This window comes from Anomaloglossus baeobatrachus, chromosome 1 (genome assembly GCF_048569485.1).
Source record: "Anomaloglossus baeobatrachus isolate aAnoBae1 chromosome 1, aAnoBae1.hap1, whole genome shotgun sequence".
In the NCBI taxonomy this organism is placed as follows: Eukaryota; Metazoa; Chordata; class Amphibia; order Anura; family Aromobatidae; genus Anomaloglossus; species Anomaloglossus baeobatrachus.
In genome coordinates, this window is record NC_134353.1 from 168,031,858 (window position 1) to 168,055,163 (window position 23,306).

The window sequence follows — 23,306 nt, forward strand, 5'->3', positions numbered from 1 at the left end:
GTGGGTTTTCAATCTCACGGGCTCGCAGCACCACTGCCAGGCTTCTCATCTCTTCCCTCCAATGATTCAGAATAAAAAGGAACTGCATCCGCATTCTCCTGCACAGCTTCTCTGTTTCCTCCTCTATCCATGTTGCGGTCTCAGGGACAGCACATTCTGGGGACCAGTCTTGCTCCGCCATCTTGCCACTGCATCTTCCAGGAACGTTGTCGCAGAGTCCTGGCATCCCTGCTCCACTTTTGCTAGTAACACATCCTGGCCCGCCCCCTCGGTCTTTTCACAGCACTCTCTCGCTGACCATGGCCCTCTGCGAACTTCCGGTTCCGGCCTCACAAGGAAGATGAAGGGCGGGGCTTAGGCTTTGTGTGCTTTTCCGATGAAGACAGCTTTTTGGCGCGAAAAGATGTCGGACAATGGCGGAAATGGTGGGAAAAGGACTTTGGACCTGCAGTCTTCGCTTTCAAGGCCCACGTCACCCAGGTAAGTAAGTGGGCACTCCAGGACCTTAAAATGCTTCTTACGGAGCCACTCCTTGGTTGCACTGGCTGTGTGTTTCCAGTCATTGTCATGCTGGAAGATCCAGCCACGACCCATCTTCAATGCTCTTACTGAGGGAAGGAGGTTTTTGGCCAAAATCTTGTGATACATGACCTCATCTATCTTCTCTCCAATATGGTGCTGTTGTCCTGTCCACTTTGCAGAAAAGCACTGCCAAAGTATGATGTTTCCACAATTAGTCTAGACAAAAATACTGACGGCACTCTCAAAACTGCAATGTGAAAAGGTACAAAACTGAACATGACATAAAATAAAAAAGAGAGACAGTTGCACCCTGAAATGCTAAAGCATGAAAACCATGCATTACTGCTAAAGGAAGTATAAGAAAAAAAGGAAATATCTAGCATACAAAAATGGACATTTTTATATCTTCGCAGCAGCCACATCAAGGCACATCTCGTAGACTGAGTACCTACTCTGAGTTGAAGCATCTCTCTGAGTTTAAAAACCTCCTGTGTATGGGCAAGTAGGAACCTGCTATAGAGAATAAAATCACCTGTGGCTAATGGGGGAGGGGTCCACGGTCAGAAAGCATGACCCTAATTTATTTAGACAAAAAGACTGACAGTACTCCCAAAACTGCAATGTCAACAGGTGCATAACTGAACATGACATAGAATGTCAAAAGACAGTTGGACACTGAAATGCTAAAGCATGAAAATCATGAATGTAAGAATATAGATATGCATTACTGCTAAAGGAAATCTAAGAAAAAATTAAAATATTTAGCATGCGAAATTGGCCATTTTTATATCTGCACAGTAGCTATGTCAAGGTATACCTCATATAATGGGTATCTACTCTGAACTGAAGTCTCTCTCTGGGTTTAAAAACTTCCTGTGTATGAGCAAGTAGGAACCTGCTATAGAGAATAAAATAATCCGTGGCTAGTGGGAGAGGGGTGAATTATTACCCCAATTGCCAGCACACCAGGGCAATCGGGATCAGCTGGGTAAACTGTCGGGATTGTTGCATCTACTACTACAGGCGGCCTCAACAAGCGGAGGATATGGATAAACTCTTTATACATCAGATGACCAATTTCTCAAAAAAATATGATGTTGTGATCATGGGAGATTTCAACTATCCAGACATTTGTTGGGAATCTCTCTCAGGCAAAAGTAACAGTTCCAACAAATTCTTATCCTCTGTTGCTGACAACTTTATCTTCCAAAAGGTAGAGGATAAAACAAGGGGATCTGCTACCTTGGATCTAATCCTTACAAACAGGGAAGAAATGGTTGAGGAGGTAAGGGTGGCTGGGACCCTGGGAAGCAGTGATCATGCTATCATAGAGTTTTGGATAACTAGAGGAGGAAGACCGGTGAAAACTCAGACTTCAAGGCTGGATTTTAGAAAGGCAGATTTTAAGGGACTCAGAAAGAGGATAGCAGAGATTCAATGGCCAAATGTTCTTAAGGACAGAAATGTCCAGGAAGGATGGGACATCTTGAAAAATGAGATTTTTATATGTGTGGTGTATACTACACCACACATACCAACCTGATGTACACTACACCACACAGACACACCAACTTGACCTTCACTACACCACATACCAACCTGACATAGTGTATGTCAAGTTGGTATGTGGTGTAGTGTAGGTCAGGTTGATGTGTGTGTGTGGTTTAGTGTACGTCAGGTTGGTATGTGTGGTGTAGTATACACCACACACACCATCCTGACATGCACCACACACCAACCTAACATACACTAAGTAAGGTTGGTGTGCAGTGTGGTATAGGGTAGTGTACCTCAGGTTGGTGTGTGTCAGGTTGATGTGGGGTGTAGTATACACCACACACACACACACATACACACACACGCACACACTACCTGATGTACATTACAACACACACACCAACCTGACGTACACTATACCACACCGCATACCAACCTGACGTAGTGTATTTCAGGTTAGTGTGGTGTAATGTACTTCAGTTTGGTGTGTGTGGTTTAGTGCACTAGCGCTAGGTTGGGGGTTACTCACACTTTACTGTGGGTCTTCCTCCATGACCTCCGTCTTCTTCTCCTCCCGGCCTCCGGCTCTTCTCCTCCCGGCCTCCGGCTGTTCTCCTCCCGGCCTCCGGACGATTTCTTGTCCTGCGACGTCAAGTCTGTGTCACTGGAGGAGGAAGAGTGGGAGAAATAGAGAAAAGTGGGACCCTCTCCCTCACTGTCAGCTACGGAGGGACAAGCAGGACATTTGTGTGCGCGTGTGCAAAAAAACCCCAAACCCTAAACTTTATTTTAGTGTGCGTGTGTATGTGCAAGTGTTTGGTGAAACGTTCTACTACAGGAGAGGGCTGAGGAGATGCAGGAGCCGTAATCACTGGGGCGCAATCACCAGGACGCAGGGGGATGCAATCACAGGGGGATACAATCACAGGGATGCAATCGCAGGGGTGTAATTACCGGGGCGCAGGGGGAAGCATAATCACAGGAGCGCAGTCGCAGGGATGCATAATCACAAAGGCGTAATCACCAGGGCGCAGGGGGACGCAATCGCAAGGGGACGCAATAGCAGGGGGATGCAATCGCAGGGGTGCAGATGGGATGCAATCGCAGGGGTGCAGGTGGGGCGATCGCAGGGGTGCAGATCGCAGGGGCACAGATCGCAGGGGCGCAGGTGGGGCGATTGCAGGGGCGCAGGTGGGGCAATCGCAGGGGCGCAGGTGGGGCGATTGCAGGGGCGCAGATCGCAGGGGCGCAGATCACAGGTGGGGCGATCGCAGGGGCGCAGGTGGGGCGATCGCAGGGGCGCAGGTGGGGCAATCGCAGGGGCGCAGGTGGGGCAATCGCAGGGGCGCAGATCGCAGGGGCGCAGATCACAGGGGCGCAGGTGGGGCAATCGCAGGAGCGCAGGTGGGGCAATCGCAGGGGCGCAGGTGGAGCGATCGCAGGGGCGCAGATCGCAGGGGCACAGATCGCAGGGGCGCAGGTGGGGCGATCGCAGGGGCGCAGGTGGGGCAATCGCAGGGGCGCAGATGGAGCGATCGCAGGGAGGCAGATCGCAGGGGCGCAGGTGGGGCGCAGATCTCAGGGGCGCAGATCGCAGGGGCGCAGATCACAGGGGTGCAGGTGGGGAGATCGCAGGGGCGCAGATCACAAGGGCGCAGGTGGGCGATCGCAGGGGCGCAGATCGCAGGGGCGCAGGTAGGGCGATTGCAGGGGAGCAGATCGCAGGGGCGCAGGGGGGTCCAGGTGATCACCCCCCTGCTGCCCAGTGATCAGCCCCCTGCTGCCCAGTGATCACCCACCTGCTGCCCAGTGATCGGCCCCCTGCTGCCCAGTGATCAGCTCCCTGCTGCCGAGTGATCGGCTCCCTGCTGCCCAGTGATCACCAGGGCGGGGGATTGATCACTGGCAGCAGCAGCAGTCACTCACACCAGCCGGGTGTCAGAAGCAGGACACCGGCGAAGAGTGATCACAGGAAGCGGAGGTCGGGGAAGGCAGTGGAGGTCAGTGTGGGTTGGGGGGGTAGAATCGGATGGCGGGGGGAGCGGAGGTCGGGGTGTGGGTGGGATCGGACAACGGGGGGGGGGGAACGGAAGACAGCAGGGGGGAACGGAAGACAGCAGAGGGGAGTGCGGAACAGCACAGAAGGGAGGGGGAAGACAGCACATAAACGAAGGGAAAGACAGCAAAGAGGGGAAAAAAACGTACCGGATGGTGATCGGTGGCGGCAGATCGCGGTGGCAGCGGCAGCAGGTGATCCTCCTCTTCAGCGTCGCAGTCCACGGTCAGGATGAAGCTGAAGGGGGAGGGCACCCACCGGTCACATCGCTCCTTCACATCTTATTGGAGGGATAGCGTCACATGGACGCTACCTCCAATCAGATGGGGGGGTGGGGAGCATTACACAGAGCTCTCCCTGCTCCAGCCAATGGCTGATGATATTGCATCATCAGCCATGGCTGGATTGTAATATTTCACCAAGTTTGATTGGTGAAATATTGCAATCATTCTGATTGAATGTGAAAGTGAAAGTGACACTTTCAACAGCCAATCAGAGTGATCGTAGCCACGGGGGGGCAAAGCCACCCCCCTGGGCTCAACTACAAGTCCTTATGTACCTGCAGCGCTGGTGACATTTCAGTAAACCCGGTCACCAGCGCTGCAGGAACGGAAACCTGCCATGACGCATACGGTGCGTCAAAGGTCGGGAAGGCACAAGGTTTCATGACGCATATGGTGCGTCAAAGGTCGGGAAGGGGTTAAATGGAAAGAGGGAGGCATATCTAAAGAAGGATATAATACAGTCTACAAAACCTGCAGGGCACACATCAGATTAGCTAAAGCTGATAATTAAATAAGGTTTGCAAGAGATGTCAAAAGCAATAAATAAGCATTTTGGAGTTATGTCAAAAATAAAATAAAAGTCAAAGATGTTGTAGGAATTTTACAGGATGAAAATGGTGAAGTTGTAAAAAATGATGTTGAGAAGGCCGAACTTTTAAATTGTTATTTTGCATCTGTTTTCTCTGAAAACGTAAAAGTAAATTCAACTGATCTTCACCATTCTATTGTAGGATTAGAAGAATCCAGGCCATCAATAAACAAAGAGATAGTGAGGGAATACTTAGCTAACATTAATGAATTCAAATCCCTAGGACCAGATGAATTATACCCCAGAGAACTGAAAGAGTTAGCAGAGGAAATATTAGAACCACTCTTCATAATTTTTGAAAATTCTTGGAGAACAGGAGAAGTTCCAGAAGACTGGAGAAGAGAAAATGTTGTTCCTATCTTCAAAAAGGGGAAGAAGGTGGACCCAGGGAACTACAGGCTTTTGAGCCTGACTTCCATACCAGGAAAGATCTTTGAACAAATTACTAAACAACATTTATGCAAGTACCTGGATGAGAATGAAGTGATTAACCAGAGCCAGCATGGGTTTGTAACTAATAAGTCATGTCAGACTAACTTAATTTCCTTCTATGACAAAATCACTGACTGGGTGGATCAGGGAAATGCAGTAAACATAGTATATCTTGACTTCAGTAAATCATTTGACAAAGTATCTCATACAATCCTTATTGAAAAAATGACCAAGTGTGGAATGGAAAAGGCAACTGTTAGATGCATTCGTAACTGGCTTAGTGATCGGAGTCAAAGAGTGGTCATAAATGGCTGCACATTCAGTTGGAAGACTATCTCAAGTGGGGTACCACAGGGCTCTGTCCTGGGCCCCGTGTTGTTCAACATCTTTATTAATGATTTAGATGAAGGTATTAAGGATAAACTGATTAAATTTGCCGATGACACAAAGCTAGGAGGAATAGCTAATACTAGAAAGAGAGAGAGAGAGGATTCAACAAGATCTAAACAAGCTGGAAAAATGGGCAGCAACTAATAGAATGGTTTTTAACAGGGAGAAATGCAAAGTCAGACATCTTGGCAAGAATAATGAAAAGAGCATATACAGCATGGGAGGAATAGAGCTATCCAACAGCATGTGTAAAAAAGATTTAGGTATACTAATAGATCACAGACTGAACATGAGTCAACAGTGTGACGTGGCAGCAAAAAGGCAAACACCATTCTAGGATGTACTAACAGAAGCATACAGTCCAGATTACGTGAAGTCATTATCCCCCTTTACTCCTCTTTGGTCAGACCTCATCTGGAATATTGTGTCCAGTTCTGCGCACCACATTTTAAAAAAGACATCAACAAACTGGAGCAAGTTCAGAGAAGAGTGACCAGAATGGTGACTGGTCTGCAAACCATGTCCTATGAGGAACAGTTACAGGATTTAGGATTCTTTAGCTTGCAAAAGAGAAGACTGAGAGGAGACTTAATAGCAGTAATAATAATACAAATACTTAATACAAATATCTTAAAGGCTGTCACACTGTAAAGGGATCAGTTTTATTCTCATTTTCAGAAGGAAAGACTAGAAGCAATGGGATAAAACTGATGGGGAGGAGACACAGATTAGATATTAGAAAAAACTTTTTGACAGTGAGGGTGATCAATGAGTGGAACAGGCTGCTGCGAGAGGTTCTGAGTTCTCCTTCGATGGAAGTTTTTAAAAAGAGGTTGGACGTTAATCTGTCTGGGATGATTTAGTGAATCCTGCTTTGAGCAGGGGGTTGGACTAGATGACCCAGGAGGTCCATTCCAACTCTAATCTATGATTCTATGATTCTATGATCTAATGAATGCGACAGTACTTGGCATCTGCAGGCTGCTATTTTTAGGCTGGGGGCCCAATATTTATAGGTATCCCCAGCCTGAGAATACCATCCCCAAGCTGTTGACTTTATCATGGCTGGGTATAAAATTGGGGGAATGCAATCCATTTTTGAAGTTATTTATTTAATTAATTTTTAAAAAGTCTCATGCAGCTCTTATTTTGAGACACAGCCAAGATGAGCGATCATCTTGGGGCTGTAGTCTGTAGCTGTATGCTTTATCTGCACTGGGTATCATAATATATGGGTACCCTACTCTTTTTTTTTAACTTATTTATTGTTACACCACAGGTATGCACACACAATGCCTCTGATTAAAAGCAGTCAGACTTGCTGTCACACAGAGTGGAGGCGCATCTGACTGCAACAAGACATGCCAGGACTGCTGGTAGGCGAGGAAAGCAGTGCATATGTATGAGGTTAATGAGCAGCCCCAGAAGTAGTATGAGTAGCCCCGGCAGCTGTGTACACTCATATGAAAGACTCGGTAAGTATAAGGCACTGGCTTTCCCTTTTTTTTTCTTTATTCTTCCTATATTTTTTTTTAATTACCCGAATGGATCCTTAACCAAAGTTCCCTGAAAACTCTGGTTCTGAGGTCGATGCTCAGGTACTTTTGAGCCAACACAGATTCAGACTTTTAGAGTCTGGGTCCACCCATCACAAAAGGCAACTTGATTCTCTCTGCTTTATTACAGTCAATGGCCCTGTCGACAGTTATATCTGAATCCCATTTTTTTCAGGGCTTCAGAGAGAAACACCAATGGAGCATAGTCTAAATCACATCTTCTCTGTCAAAGGGTATCTGTCCCCAGGTTTTTGCTACCCGATCTGAGAGCAGCATAATGTAGAGACAGAGATCCTGATTCCAGCGATGTGTCACTTACTGAGCTGTTTTCTGTCATTTTGATAAATCATTGTTTTCTCTGCTGCAGATCTAGCAGTTATACAGAGCTCATAAATATGCTGGACTGCCTGTCAGCACACTAAGTAGTCCTCTAATGTTAATCTACTGCTGATTAAACAGTGATTACAAGAAGCAGCCCAGTAAGTAAAACACCTATTATTATAACTCCTATTATTTCCCAGAGGAGCATTGCAGCTTAAAAGTTTCCTCACTGGCATACTGGAATGGTGTGTCAGCTTCTGTAAGGAGAATAGTTTCCCTTTAGACTACGTGTTGGACTCTTACACAGCCAAATCAGATCTCATACTTTGCACTGACGAGGAACAACCATCCTGAAACACCGTGTCTGCAAATTGAGGTTCTCATCTGGCATAAAACCTAAGTTATACGACAAGACTCATTGGAGGGTCACTTTGACTTCTAGGATTGCTACCTCCAATAGGTGACACCAGAGTTTGTCTTCTTCCTCCCTGAAGAGACAATCGATTATCACACATAGAACAGAGAACATATCATCACCATAAAAATCCTTTTTTGTACCATAAAAAACTCTGTGTGAGACCCAAACAAGAGCAGTAAAATAGAGAAGAGCAATGAATTGATGGCCTCTGTTATCACTTATATATAACTTTCAAATGGAAATTCTGTCCCATAAGATGCCCTGGTTTATTTAGCCACAATGACCATAAATCTTTACATTTTCTTTCTACAGCCACTTTTCAATCACACATTCATATTCATGTAAAATAGCCAGTTAATTCCATCTCATCTATAAATTCTCTTTATGTATCAGTATTCTTGCAACCACTTTGAGGCTGCAAGCTTATTGGCCATGTTTATGATTCTAGCCACTGGCAACATTATAGGTTGTATGGTTGGTAAATCATCTACGTAGCCACAAATAGAAACATCGAGTTAATAGATATTGAATTCAATAGGCCACTTCCCTTAGATGAAAATACTTGTTTTTGAATGAGCACAGAATATTTTTGTTTTAATATTACAGCCACATATAAATAAGTAAACTGTGGATCACTGTAAAAAAAAACATACTCACACTGGCTTATCATTGGGAGCAACATTTTTTTGCAAATAAAGATTATTCAATATAGAATGCTAACCCTTCTCCAGCAAGCAATTTTCTTTTTAAGTTTTTTCCTCTCCTTCTTCCAAGAGCCATAACTTTTTAATATTTCTGTCGATATAGCCATATGAGGGCTTGTTTTTGGTGGAATGAGTTGTACTTTTGAATGCCTATTGATTTTATCATACAGTAGACTAGAAAATGGGAAAAAAAAATTTCCAAGTGTGGAGAAATTTCAAAAAAGGTGCAATTCCAAAGTGTTTTTTGGGGATTTTGTTTACCATGTTCACTATATGAAAAAACTAACCTGGCAGTATGATTCTCCAGGTCAGTATGAGTTTGTAGATTCCAAACATGTATAGTTTTACTTTTATCTAAGTGGTGAAAAAATTCTGAAGTCTGTAAATAAAAACAAAATTAGCCTCTGGCACCATTTTCCCAGTCTTGGAAAGTTGTCATTTTTTGAGAGCTTGTGCTGTACAGAGCCAGGCCTCCGCATCAGCACCTCTCTGTACAGCAGAAATGCTGACTTTTAGGGTACGCTCACATGAGCGTATGACTCGTGAGCAATGCGAGAAAATGTCACATTGATCAATGTTATTCAATGAGGGAGAGAAGAGGGTTAGCTTTTTTTTCTCATTCAGATTCTGGATGAGCAAAAAGTCACAATCTGCTGCTATTTGTTGCCGAAATTGTGCGAGACTCGCCAATACAAGTCAATGGTTACGAGAAAAAAAATGGACGCCACACAGACCATCCTTGTGACGTCCGTTTTTATGGATACATTACTATCATGTAGCATAGAACACTGTAAATGGTCCTGTAAATGACTGTAAATGAGTAATAGCTGCTAAGAAGGAAACAGATTGCACATGGACAGCAAACTGACAGCAAACGGACAGCATATGGATGACAAGTGAGGAAAAAGTCACCACTCCCATAGCACAAACAGTACACAAGGACTACCACATGGATACCACTCGTCCGACTCTCCTAGAAGAGAATGGGATTGTATTTTCATGTGATTGTGTGATTCCAGCCTTACAATGTTCATAGGAAATACATTATAACAGAAACAGTCATGACAAACTGAGGAAATGACAGTACTGCCCATTGGCTCGTGTTAACTCTCACTGTAAGAGATTGAAAGTGGAATTTAACTGGCTAACAGCCGCGGGAAGATCTCCAATCCACCCGCAGCTGGTAGATCCTCATGTCGGCTGACCAGATCAGTCATCATGTGAGGGAAAAGATGTGAGCTCAGCGTGCGAGCATGCATCAAAGCAGGGACACGACCTTAGACCTACTATTATGTCCAAGGTCGTGAAGGGGTTAAACAATTTTCCAATATACTTTGTTTTTAAATGCTTCATAGTTTCCAAGCTCTTTTCTAGTTGTTGGTGTATGGAAACATTCATTATTTACTAGAAAAAGATAATCAGTCCTGGTCAAAATGATGGACACACAGCTACAAGGGGCTAATTACCAAACAAGACTCTGATAACTGTGCTGTATTGAACTGTGGATGGGTTTGATCAATGCATGACTGGGAAAAGTTTTCACCCTTATATTTATAAGCAATAAAGAGTCAGTCCCACAATTTCTGGTTGATTTTGCTGTGTGCAGTGTTTTACACCAATAACAAAGTGGATAAGATTTTGATAAATCGCAACAACGCTCCACAAGAAAACATTGAAATTTAAATACTCTAAATACAAAAAAAATTTCCTGCAGATTTTCAACATTGATGCTACCCTTTACAATGCACAAATATTTTCTCTGCATTTGATGCCACTTTGGTATGGATCAGCAGCAAAATCTGCAATTACAGATTTGTATATGTGAAGTACCATTCAGATTTACATGATGCTTCTATGACTTCTAGCAAATATATATGAACATAGTGCAGAACTGATGCAGAAATACAGAATTGATACAATTATTACTGTATGGTATTTCAGTTATAGTAAACGCTTATTTTGCTAAAAAATGCACTTTTAATCACTTCCTGTTTTGTTCCTTAAAGGGAATATGTAATCAGAAAATGTATATTGTTTAAATCATATTTTTATGTTAAAATTGATTTTTTTACCATATCACAAATTATATTAAAATGAGTAGTCTCGTACACTGACTTCTATGACTTTTTTAAACTCCTACTTACAATAACAATAGACTGCCTTAGACCCTATCCTTTCTATTGAAGCCTCTAGTGAGCATGTGCAAAGGTCATTATGAGAGGACGGGGAGTAGAGTCATCATCTATTGTGAATGATGAATCCTGAGTTTCCAGCTGTGTATATAGATGTGTTATTCTAATACTGCCTCTGCTGAAAAGGAGATGCTGAAAACTCATCCTGAAAAGACAGAAAGTATGAGTCTAAAAGAGCCCCAGTGGACAGTGTGAAAAATACATGAATAATAATTTAGTTTTTTAAAGCACAACTACAGTGTTTTTTTAGTTGCATTGATGTAGTACTGCTTTAAATTTAAGTTCCATGAGCTTCGTCCTACACTCCCCTTCCACAACCTTCATGCTTTTGCAGTGTCATATCGGTTGATCTTCACTGAAAAGTGACCTGCCAGTAGCTCTAGTATTTCATGGAGCACGCCGAAGGTCACAAGTCAAATACAACTGTATGGGAGCCTCATTCTGGCCTTGTTCTGGCTCCATTCTGGTCCTGTTCTGGTTGTCATAGAGGTGCAGTAAGTGCCTGTGATGTATCTTCTAACTTCCAGCCAGTCAGAAGCTATGGACACTAGATTACACCGTGAAACTGCAGCAGCATTGGTAAAGTATGAAAACGCTGGAGGGTTAGTATAAGACACTTGGTGGGGGGCTTCAATTTAAGCAAAACTATAGTCGTGAAGAACCAAAAACGCTGTAGGGATGCTTTAATATAGATTATAGTATTAAATAAAGACCCTTGCCATTTTTTTAAATACATGTAACACAAAGGCCTAATTTAAACAACAGATTCTTTTTTGATGACGCATTCCCTTTATGGCTGGATACACACGATCATATGGCATCCGATGCAAGTGCATCGGATGCGATATGCTAATGACCCTTGGCTCAGGCTCTGCTGCCAGCGTGAGCTGCGTGTCATGCGACTCCAATCCGATCCTGCAATTGGATCACAGCTGTAGAGGAGAAGGAGGGGTTAATCTCCCAATGTCACCCATTGTCTGCTAATGCGATTATCGCACTGTACTCAGATATCATCCGAGTGCAGTCCGATTTTTCCATCGCACCCATAGACTTGTATGGATGCGTGGACATGTAGTGGACACTGACCTCTTTAATGTTGATTTACACCTTATCTAAAATGAATAGTGGATAGTAGTTAATGACGCAGATCACTTTTGCTGTACAATGTCATAAGGTTTACATTTTATTTTCTGATCAATGAAAATATTGAGATAATTGTTAATATATTTTACAAAAATAGCAACTAAAAGAGCAATAAATCTCCTCCAAAAATTAAACATTACTTACAGCAAAGAAGGGCAGTAGTTGTACATCGCCCAGGCCAAAAACTAGGACTATACCAGGATACAGCTAAACCCCCACTAAGTGGAGGCATCACAGGTGCAGAAGGAGCAAATCACACACACACTTCCAAAAAATGGAGGGGGCGATTGCTGGATGATAAAACTGCACACTGATGGATTGCATAGAGCGCTGTTCACATATGCAGATGTAAAGTCACAAGCCCAAAGTCTATTAGGTGACACCCATACTATTAGATCAGGCGGGCTGACAAGCCTTACTCCACCTGTGCATCATACAGGGAAAGGAACTCTAATATGCAAGGCCTAACAGAAAGGGGCCTGGCTGCATCCTGTACAAAAAAATATGAGGTTTTAGTTGGTATTATGGCCAGAATATGGAACCCTACAACCTCGTCACGAAAACCTAATGATTGTAGGTCCCTACACTAAATATAAAAATAGCAACAAAAAGAGGAATAAAAATCCTCAAAAACTATTTTACAAATAAATAGTTGAAAAAAGTGAGAAAAGGTTTTTTTATAAAATGTCCGCATGCTGCAGTTCTGTTGAAACCACAAAAATGCATCTTGTGGCCAAAAAAATGTACCCTGTGGCCAAAAAAAAGCATCTTGTGGCAAAAACCACATCATCGAATGCGTTTTTAAAGCTTTTCTCTACCATGCCTCTTTTATGCATTTTTTATCACCAGTGGGTGAAAAACACAAGCAAAAATGCAAAAAGAATTTACATGCTGCATTTTTGTGGTCACCACAAAACTGCTGACAAGAAAAAAGCAACATGTACACAGCAAATCTGAAATCTTATAGACTTTGCCGGGGAAGGAAAAGCATGCAGTTTCTGGGCAAAACAAAATGCACCAAAGACTTATCAAAAACTGCAGCGTGTGCATGGGGCCTAAAACCAGTAAGCAAAAAGAGGAAAAAGGCTCAGTAGTCAGGCACAGAACTGCTATAAATGTCCGTTGATTATAGTATTACAAGATTAATGTACTAATAATACTACAGTCTTTGTTTTTATGACTTCTGTACGGATATCTAGTGCTCTTCAGTTTGTAGCTTTAATACTATTTTCCTTTGATTTCAGATTGACGCTTACACTCTCTTGCCCTATGGATCTAAAAAATTTTCCTATGGATGTGCAAACTTGTATAATGCAACTAGAAAGCTGTAAGTATAAAAGTAAAAGGGTTTTGCTTCATAGTTCTATGAAAGGAAAGATTTGTCTTACCATACGTTTCTCAATCCAATAATGCAGGCATAATTGTTATACAGTACAGACCAAAAGTTTGGACACACCTTCTCCTCTCTAGAACAACTGTTAAGAGGAGACTTTGTGCAGCATGCCTTCATGGTAAAATAGCTGCTAGGAAACCACTGCTAAGGGCAGACAACAAGCAGAAGAGACTTGTTTGGGCTAAAGAACACAAGGAATGGACATTAGACCAGTAGAAATCTGTGCTTTGGTCTGATGAGTCCAAATTTGAGATCTTTGGATCCAACCCCCGTGTCTTTGTAGAAAAGGTGAACAGATGGACTCTACATGCCTGGTTCCCACCCTGAAGCATGTAGGAAGAGGTGTGATGGTGTGGGGTGCATTGCTGGTGACACTGTAGGGGATTTATTCAAAATTTCAGGCATACAGAGCCAGCATAGCTACCACAGCATCTTGCAGCGGCATGCTATTCCATCCGGTTTGCGTTTAGTTGGACCATCATTTATTTTTCAACAGGACAATGACCCCAAACATACCTCCAGGCTATGTAAGGGCTATTTGACTAAAAAGGAGAATGATGGGATGCTACGCCAGATAACCTGGTCTCCACAGTCACCAGACCTGAACCCAATCGAAATGGTTTGGGGTGAGCTGGACCACAGAGTGAAGGCAAAAGGGCCAACAAGTACTAAGCATCTCTGGGAACTCCTTCAAGACTGTTGGAAAACCATTTCCGGTGACTACCTCTTGAAGCTCATCAAGAGAATGCCAAGAGTGTGCAAAGTAGTAATCAAAGCAAAAGGTGGATATTTTGAAGAACCTAGGATATAAGACATATTTTCAGTTGTTTCACACTTTTTTAAGTATTTCACTCCACATGTTTTACTTCATAGTTTTGATGCCTTCAATTTGAATCTACAATTTTCACAGTCCTGAAAATACAGAAAACTCTTTGAATGAGAAGGTGTGTCCAAACTTTTGGTCTGTACTGTATATGCTTTATTACAATGAATTCTAGATAGTGTAATACCTGGATAAGAGTTGGGTTGAGAGTTAAAGCCACTCTTTCTTGACTCACAGAATCATTCTGTTGGTGCATTAGATGTTTTGGCCTGGGCTGACTGGACTAGTTGCCCTCTTTTTTGCTGTAAGTATATTATCTTGTCATGTCCTCCTGTTTTCTGACTCTAGCTTGTCTGACTATCCTTCCGTCTATACTATCCGTAAGTAGTGAATAACATCACACAGAAAGCTTCAGTAGGGGCCGCAAAGGAGTCAACTGAGGGTCTAGGACAGTAGAATATAATATGTTTCACTATTTTTTTGCCCTTTCCTCCTCTCAATTAATTTGGCAATTTCAATTTGGACTGTTTTTTTCAGCCTGGATAAAATATGTCACCCTAATCAAGAAAATTTGCCTAAAATGAATTTCAGGAGATTTAATCATTTTTAATAATGGTTAAGAATTATTTACAAAAGACTAAAAAAATCTATAATTTACATAATTTATGTTTTACACAAAATCATTCACTATTTCCAACAGAGATAATAAAGTGAAGTATTTTATTTACATCATTATAAATGTGAGCCCATGAAAAAAAACTATCTTTCTATAATGTAAACTTTATTAATATTTCTGATAAATACTATACAATAAACCTGTGTAATTAAGTTTTCATCCTAGATGAGCACATTCACGTCGGCAGAACAGATTTTGACATAGCAGTTGTTTCTTGTCAGATTAATGTCTTTGAATTTGGGATGTTTCTTCTGGCAACTGTTGACATGCTTCAGATGATAATCAGTATTACCCACAGCTGTTTTACAATTGAATACACACCATACTATTGAGTATCCAAGTATTTTATATGGAGTCAAGGATATAATCCCAAGACAGTGTTCACAGACCCAGAAAACAAGTCCTTGACGCCATAATGGAGACCTTTATCGAGCAATTAAATATAGGATTTGACATTTTAATTTCTGTAAAAAATTTTCATTAACATTTATAAAAAAAAGGGGAAATCTTTATTTCTACTTCAGAAACAGTCCAAATGGACAGATTATTTTAAGTTGTCATGTCACAGAACTGTCATATCACATATTTATCTTTAAGTTATGCTTTTATATTTTCCAGTTGGATACACAATGAATGATCTCATTTTTGAATGGCAAGAAAATGCACCTGTACAGATAGCAGATGGCCTGACTCTTCCACAGTTTGTCCTAAAAGAAGAAAAAGATTTGCGTTATTGTACCAAGCACTATAACACAGGTAATCCTCTCCTGATCCCTTTGCCTGATCTTATTATTGCACTTTTTTCCTTTGCTATTTATTTACTGACATTTAGATGTCTTTGAATATTGTGAGCATTGTGTTGTGATCTAGTTTATAAAATAAAAAATAAAATGTCAGCTAAAAGATTCTTGAGGACTAATCAATTGTGCAAAATGTACTTTTTACACTAGATTATTATTATTATTGAGAAAATGGGTATACCAATTACATTGACCCACTGCCAGGGACTTTAAGTCTAATTTGTTTAAATTTGCAGGTCACAACTAGGGTTGAGCAAACTCGAACTGTGAACTTTGGGGCTTGAACTTCAATATGGCCTTCTAAAGGAAGTCTGTTTGGCGTCCAGAGTTCGGGTGCTGTTTGGACACTGAATAAAATTTCTTGAAACAAGCTTTTCAGCATAGGGAATATTACTGGACGCTGCTGTGAACAAAAAAAAAACAACCCCATGGGTCTCTCTTATTTTGAGAACCAGCCAAAGTAAAGAAGACAGCTGGGGTTTAGTATTATCAGGCTGGGAAAGCCCATGGTTACTTGGCCCTTCCCAGCCTAAAAATATGCATTAGATGTGCCAATTCTGACACTTTGCTCAGATGTCTAAAAAGAAATTGATGCAGTAGAAATTGTGTAACACTTTTGGGGTTGATGTCAGCTGTGGATTGACAGCTGCCATCGAGCCCATGGGTTAATAATGGAAAGGCATCTATCATACACCTCCACCCGATAAGTGTAAAGTTAAAAAACTCACACAGGAAAAAAATAGTATATTTGGATAAAGACTCCCCACACTCATTCACTAATTTTTAATTAAACAGAAATCCTTGAAATTATGACGTAATACAATGGTGTAATGTCCCATGACATCTATTGAATCCTATGGAGTCTTGTTCTGAGAGTGAGACTCCATAGGTCATTCTTGGTGAGTGGCAGGCACGGAATTTGCCACTGACTAGGAGTGATCTATGAAGTGTTGTTTGTGAATGATCTCAGAATGAGGCTCCACAGGTCAGTAACTGTCAGTGGACGGTATGGAATTTCTCGCAAGTGTGAGAAACTGTCTGTCTGCCGCTGACTTGGAGTCACCTGTGGAGCCTCATTATGAAAATGTTCACAGAATGAGGCTCCATAAGTCACTCCTGGTCAGCAGCAGACACGGATTGTCTCATGCTTGTGAAAAATTCTGTGTCTGCCGCTAACTGTGAGTGACCTACAAGGCCTTGTTCTCAGAATGAGGCTCTATCTGGTGCTATGGACATCATTGGAGATTTCACAATTGGATTGCATCGGAAATTTAAGGATTTCTTTCTAATAAATAAATTGATGAACAAGGGAGTGGGGGAGAGTTTTTTTCCAAATAAACTTTTTTTTCTGTGTGTTTTTTAATTCTACACTTACCGGCTTAGTAATGGGGGTGTCTGATAGATGTCTCTCCATTACTAACCCCTACGCTTGGTTCCAGCTGTCAATTCACAGCTGAAATAAACCCCAAAAGTATTACCCCACCTGCCACTACACCAAGGCAATCAATAAGAGCCCCGGAATTGGCTATCTAATGAATGTGTCACTTTTGGGGTAGCTGATGGCTACTTTTTTAGGCTGGTAAGTGCCAAATAACCATGCGACTTTCCAGTCAGGTAATACAAGCCCACAACTGTCTGCTTTACCTTGGCTAGCTATCAAAAATAGAGGGACCTCGGATGCAGTGGTGGTGAATATAAGCCTTTTTATTTTTACAGGAGCAAACACAAGGAATGAGTAGTGGACAACCCCTTTAAGGGACCAACCAAAAACCTATATAGCAATTAAAAACAGCATAACAGCAACCTCTACTCAAAATATTATGTTTTGCAAAGTGTGCACAGTACCAACATTCCAACCTGTACTTTGAAAAATGAGATTTTTGGCAAAAAATTGCAATTTTTCGAGCTACCTCGCCACGTCACGGCAAATCTCTTGAGGCAGTCCTACACTAAAATATTTTTATTTAAAGTGTGCCAAACGGCCTCACATATGCAAAAATAGGACTGCACAGCACGTACCTGGTGCTTTTCAGTCTCGTCTCCATGACTAATTCATGGTTGTGGGCGGGACAGGCCCAGGCACATGCTGCTTGGAATATATAGCCTGTGGACAAGGCTAGATGGCAATGTGTGAACAGCCACCAATCGCCAAAAATCAAGACAGATGGAAAAATAACAATGAAGTGCACTGCAATATGGGGACCAACCAAAAACCTATATAGCAATTAAAAACAGCATAACAGCAACCTCTACTCAAAATATTATGTTTTGCAAAGTGTGCACAGTACCAACATTCCAACCTGTACTTTGAAAAATGAGATTTTTGGCAAAAAATTGCAATTTTTCGAGCTACCTCGCCACGTCACGGCAAATCTCTTGAGGCAGTCCTACACTAAAATATTTTTATTTAAAGTGTGCCAAACGGCCTCACATATGCAAAAATAGGACTGCACAGCACGTACCTGGTGCTTTTCAGTCTCGTCTCCATGACTAATTCATGGTTGTGGGCGGGACAGGCCCAGGCACATGCTGCTTGGAATATATAGCCTGTGGACAAGGCTAGATGGCAATGTGTGAACAGCCACCAATCGCCAAAAATCAAGACAGATGGAAAAATAACAATGAAGTGCACTGCAATATGGGGACCAACCAAAAACCTATATAGCAATTAAAAACAGCATAACAGCAACCTCTACTCAAAATATTATGTTTTGCAAAGTGTGCACAGTACCAACATTCCAACCTGTACTTTGAAAAATGAGATTTTTGGCAAAAAATTGCAATTTTTCGAGCTACCTCGCCACGTCACGGCAAATCTCTTGAGGCAGTCCTAGCTCGAAAAATTGCAATTTTTTGCCAAAAATCTCATTTTTCAAAGTACAGGTTGGAATGTTGGTACTGTGCACACTTTGCAAAACATAATATTTTGAGTAGAGGTTGCTGTTATGCTGTTTTTAATTGCTATATAGGTTTTTGGTTGGTCCCCATATTGCAGTGCACTTCATTGTTATTTTTCCATCTGTCTTGATTTTTGGCGATTGGTGGCTGTTCACACATTGCCATCTAGCCTTGTCCACAGGCTATATATTCCAAGTATCTCCCTGGGCCTGTCCCGCCCACAACCATGAATTAGTCATGGAGACGAGACTGAAAAGCACCAGGTACGTGCTGTGCAGTCCTATTTTTGCATATGTGAGGCCGTTTGGCACACTTTAAATAAAAATATTTTAGTGTAGGACTGCCTCAAGAGATTTGCCGTGACGTGGCGAGGTAGCTCGAAAAATTGCAATTTTTTGCCAAAAATCTCATTTTTCAAAGTACAGGTTGGAATGTTGGTACTGTGCAACCCCTTTAAGGGAACCTACCATATGATTGTATTTTAATTCTTACATAATTTCTAAAATATGAAATAATGTTAAACATCATGTAGAAATTCTTAGGCTGTGACAAAGCCATTAACATGGAGCCTGCACAGTGATACCCAAAATCCCTATGACAACATGATAAATAAAGTCCTAATGGCTTTTAGTGAGAATACCTCATAGTACATGCGCAATTTCTGATTCTAGGTGAAGCAGTAAAAAAGCCCTTTGAACTCCACATTACCATTACTATTTAAAATATGAGGCCTAGATATGTTGAAGATTAGAAAATGGACTGCTATGATTGCCATGTAGTATTTTGGCAATACAGTATATTTGTAGACATGTCAGTAATCTCAACAGTTGGATTGGTACATTTTTTATGTTTATGTTCTTTTTGTATGGTTTAGCGTGTAAACAGAACATTAAAAGATAAAGAATTTTATTTATTATAGAAGATGATTTAATCAGTGAAATTTTATGCAGTATGTTGAACTTGAAGAATACAGATGTGTGATGTACTACTGTACCAGATGGAGCATGCTGCTAGGTGGAACAGAAGATGTTGTGGTGCTGCATCACAGAGCAAATATCATAATGGTACATGACATGGAATGAAAAGTAAAAATGGAGGCAATGAATTCAATGCTTATAATGACAGTTCCTCTCTCACACCATGAAACCTTAAAATTAAATTACAATTTCGATACAGATTTTTTTTAAAAAAATGCCCCTTATTGTCAAAGTGAAACTCTTCAAAAAGTTGTCTAACATTATTATGATTATTCAGCAAACTAATTCTATACAGATCTAATCACAAACATTGGTATGGAAAACTTCAAATTCCCACTCAAACTCCCTAGATACATCAATACCAATATTAATTAAAATACCAGCCAGAGAGGACTACAAAAAAACCTCCAAAATGGCAACTCCTCATAGAGTACTTTCAAGACCAGTATGTAGAATAGCAGGCCCCATAGCAGATAGCACAGGGGCCAAGGATTGCAAAGGGTTAATAAGTTAGAAAATGTTGCAAAATTGGCGTGTTTATAAATATGGTGGATGTACAGGTGCTGTGATTGTATGGGGGATACGAGGAAGGGGTAAAAATGGGTATAAAAGTTTGTGGGGTACAGGATCCCTGCCTCTTACCCCTGGATCGTGGATTAACACCCTCCCTTCCTCCGCCTGTTGGTTGGTATTTCGGTCCATACTCAGTTTTTGAGGTATGTCGTTGTGGGTTGTTTGGGTTGTTTGGGTTGTTTGAGCCCTTAAAGAGTCACATGCTCACTGCCTTGTGCAGTGACCAGGCATGGGGAAAGAAGGGGTGGTTGGTGGAGGTCAGGGCCCAATAAGGCGATATATAAAAGATTTTACAAATATTGGTTAACTAAAAGCTGTGGCCATATGCCTACCCAACATCAGTCTGGGATATGAGTTATTGTTAAGTTTTGGTCAGAGTTGAAGGTTATTGGGTTGGTATAGGGTATTTAAGGCTAGAAGCAGTTCTGAAGGGACTTTGTGCGCTCTCACACATGATAAAGGTCCATTGGTTTGCAGTGTAAATGAGACCTAAACCTTCCATAAAGAACAGTGCTGATCCGGTAACGCTATGCATAAGAGCTTCGATGAGCTATGAATATTGAAAGGGAATTACATATAGTAAATTTGACTGTTAAATTTTCAGTGATACACCTTTAGCTGGACATGTTTGCTGTAATGACTTGGTGGCCATTCCATGTACTAAATGTGCAAGCCAAATCTGCAAGAGCTAAAGTCAATGTTTTCAGTGCCTCTCAGCTTTGTTTAACCATTTAAAGACCAGAGATTGTTTTCTTTATGCTTTTGTTTTTTCGTCACTATGTTTAAAGAGTCCTAACTTTTATATTATGTGTGGATGTATGAGGTCTTGTTTTTTATGGGACAAGCTACGGTTTTGCATGACACTATTCAAATTGCAAATTGGGATCAAATGGTGAATTTGTTTTTTTACATTTATTGTGCAGTAGATTTGGCCTGGAAACATGATTCTTCTGGTCTGTACAATTACGGAGATATCAAACTATCATCAAGTTTGTTTAAAAAAAAACAAAACAAAAAACAGAATTTTGTGTAAAATAAATACCTCCTAAAGTGGCAAATTAGTGGCCTCTGATTGTATTCATGGCAAGCGTGACACAACTACATCATGCAAGCCATGGGAAGCCTGGCACAGGTATCACTGGAACAGCACTAACACTGGAGGTGAGTGCAGGTATCATTATTCTAGAAGTGGGAATATAGCAATTGGTAATATTTCTGTTAGGCCTCGTGTGCACGTTGAGTATTTATTGAGTTTTTTACCTCAGTGTTTATAAGCCAAAACAAGAAGTGAGTAAAAAATGCAGAAATGGCATCCTGTTTCTATTATATTTTCCTCTGTTCCACTCCTGGTTTTTGCGTAGACAAACTGAGGTAAAAAACTCACCAAATACGAAACGTGTGCACGTGTCCTAATTGTAATGAACAGCAGAATCATGGTTTAGAGAAATTTTTACCATGTAATGAAAGAAAGTAAAAATGAAACCCACAAAACATGGTAGAAATTCCTTTTTTCTCAATTTCACCCAACTTGGATTTTTTTTTTCCCATACATTATACATTAAAATAAATAATATCACTCAAAATCACAACTCATCTCATAAAAAAGCCTGATATGGCTATGTTTATGGAAAAGTATAACTTTTGAAAGTATCGAAGAAAAAAATGAAAGCGCAAAAATAAAAATTAGTTCCAATTGGTTGTGGAAAAAAAATAAATTATACATTAAATAATAAAATCAAGTGATTTAACTCAAGTTAATTAATATAATTTTAATTTCCCATTGAATGATTTACATCTGTTGCGGATTTAATGATCTCCAGTGTGATTGTATTGTGAAAGAAACTTAATTTTCAGAAATAAAACACAATTACACTGGTATCGCAACAATGGCATAAATCTTTAATAGGGTTTTCAAGGCAAAAGAAAACAAAGAGATATGATTCTGCCTGTAATGAGTGCACGTCCCCCACCCCCATGTTACTTTACTGTCTTTTAGCTCCAGTTCAGCCATCCCTATGGTCTCGTATTGTTTCTATTCTGAACTTCCTGCTTATTTTCTCTTTGTGCCTTTAGTCTACATTCCCAAGAGACACAGCTGTTTGCTTCCCCACAGCTCCATCTTTTACACTTTCAGTACCGACACACTCCACCTGCAAAGCACTGTCCTGAAACTCCTGTTTAGAGCTGGTCAAAATCTCTGAAAACTGGGATCGGCGGGTTCCTGCTGAATTTTATAAAAACCCAGATGCAGTCCAGAATCTGGTACTCATATATGTCTATGGGAACCAGAATCCGGAGATTAAAAATGTTGGTAGAAGGGATATGGGGGTAGGAGTTAGCGCAGTGTACTCACTGAACCTCCATCATGGCGGCAAGCTACTTCCAGGTCACGCTTTCCCTTCTGGAGCCACAATTAACCCTAATTTAATATTCACTGCTTTCCCCACCCACCGACGCATGTAATTGGTTGCAGTTAGACACCCCCCCCACCCTGAGTGGCAGCTTGTCAGTTGACTGCAACCAATCACAAGCAACAGGACAGCTGGTGGGCGGAGAAAGCAGTGCAGCTGTCTCTATAAAAAAAATAAATGAATAAATAAAACAATTGGTGCACGGTCCCCATATTCTGATACGAGCACAGATAAAGCCCACGGCTGCAGCCCCCAGCTGTCGGGCTTTATCATGGCTGTGTATCAGAATAAGGCCAGAGTCAGTCACACATTTGCGTGAGTCTCTCATTGCATCACCAGCACAGCCGCACACTTTCCTGATAGGAGCATGCATCTGCATGCAGTTCTTTACAGCTGCACGCTCGTGTCCGGAGAGTGTGCGGCTGCCAGGTAATGCTATGCGAGACTCGTGGGAGCGGCACCGTAAGACCGGAGTCACACACTTGCGCAAGTTTTGCATCGCATCTCCCGGCAGCCACACACTCTCCTGACATGAGAGTGCATCTGCATGTAGTTCTATGCAGCTGCACACGCGTGTCCGGACAGTGTGCAGATGATGCGATCCGATACTCCTGTAAATTGTATCGTTCTTGTGAGCGCACCATAAGGCCG

At 41.5% G+C, this 23,306-nt stretch overlaps 1 protein-coding gene across 1 annotated transcript in view; it reads left to right on the plus strand.

The window, feature by feature from the left end:
• The window catches only part of GLRA3 (glycine receptor alpha 3), a 502,398-nt gene that overhangs the window by 378,148 nt on the left and 100,944 nt on the right, over positions 1-23,306 (plus strand). The window contains exons 5-6 of the mRNA XM_075347194.1: positions 13,349-13,431; positions 15,615-15,752. Of these exons, the coding sequence (XP_075203309.1) occupies positions 13,349-13,431; positions 15,615-15,752 (221 nt within the window). The remainder of the gene's footprint in view (positions 1-13,348; positions 13,432-15,614; positions 15,753-23,306) is intronic.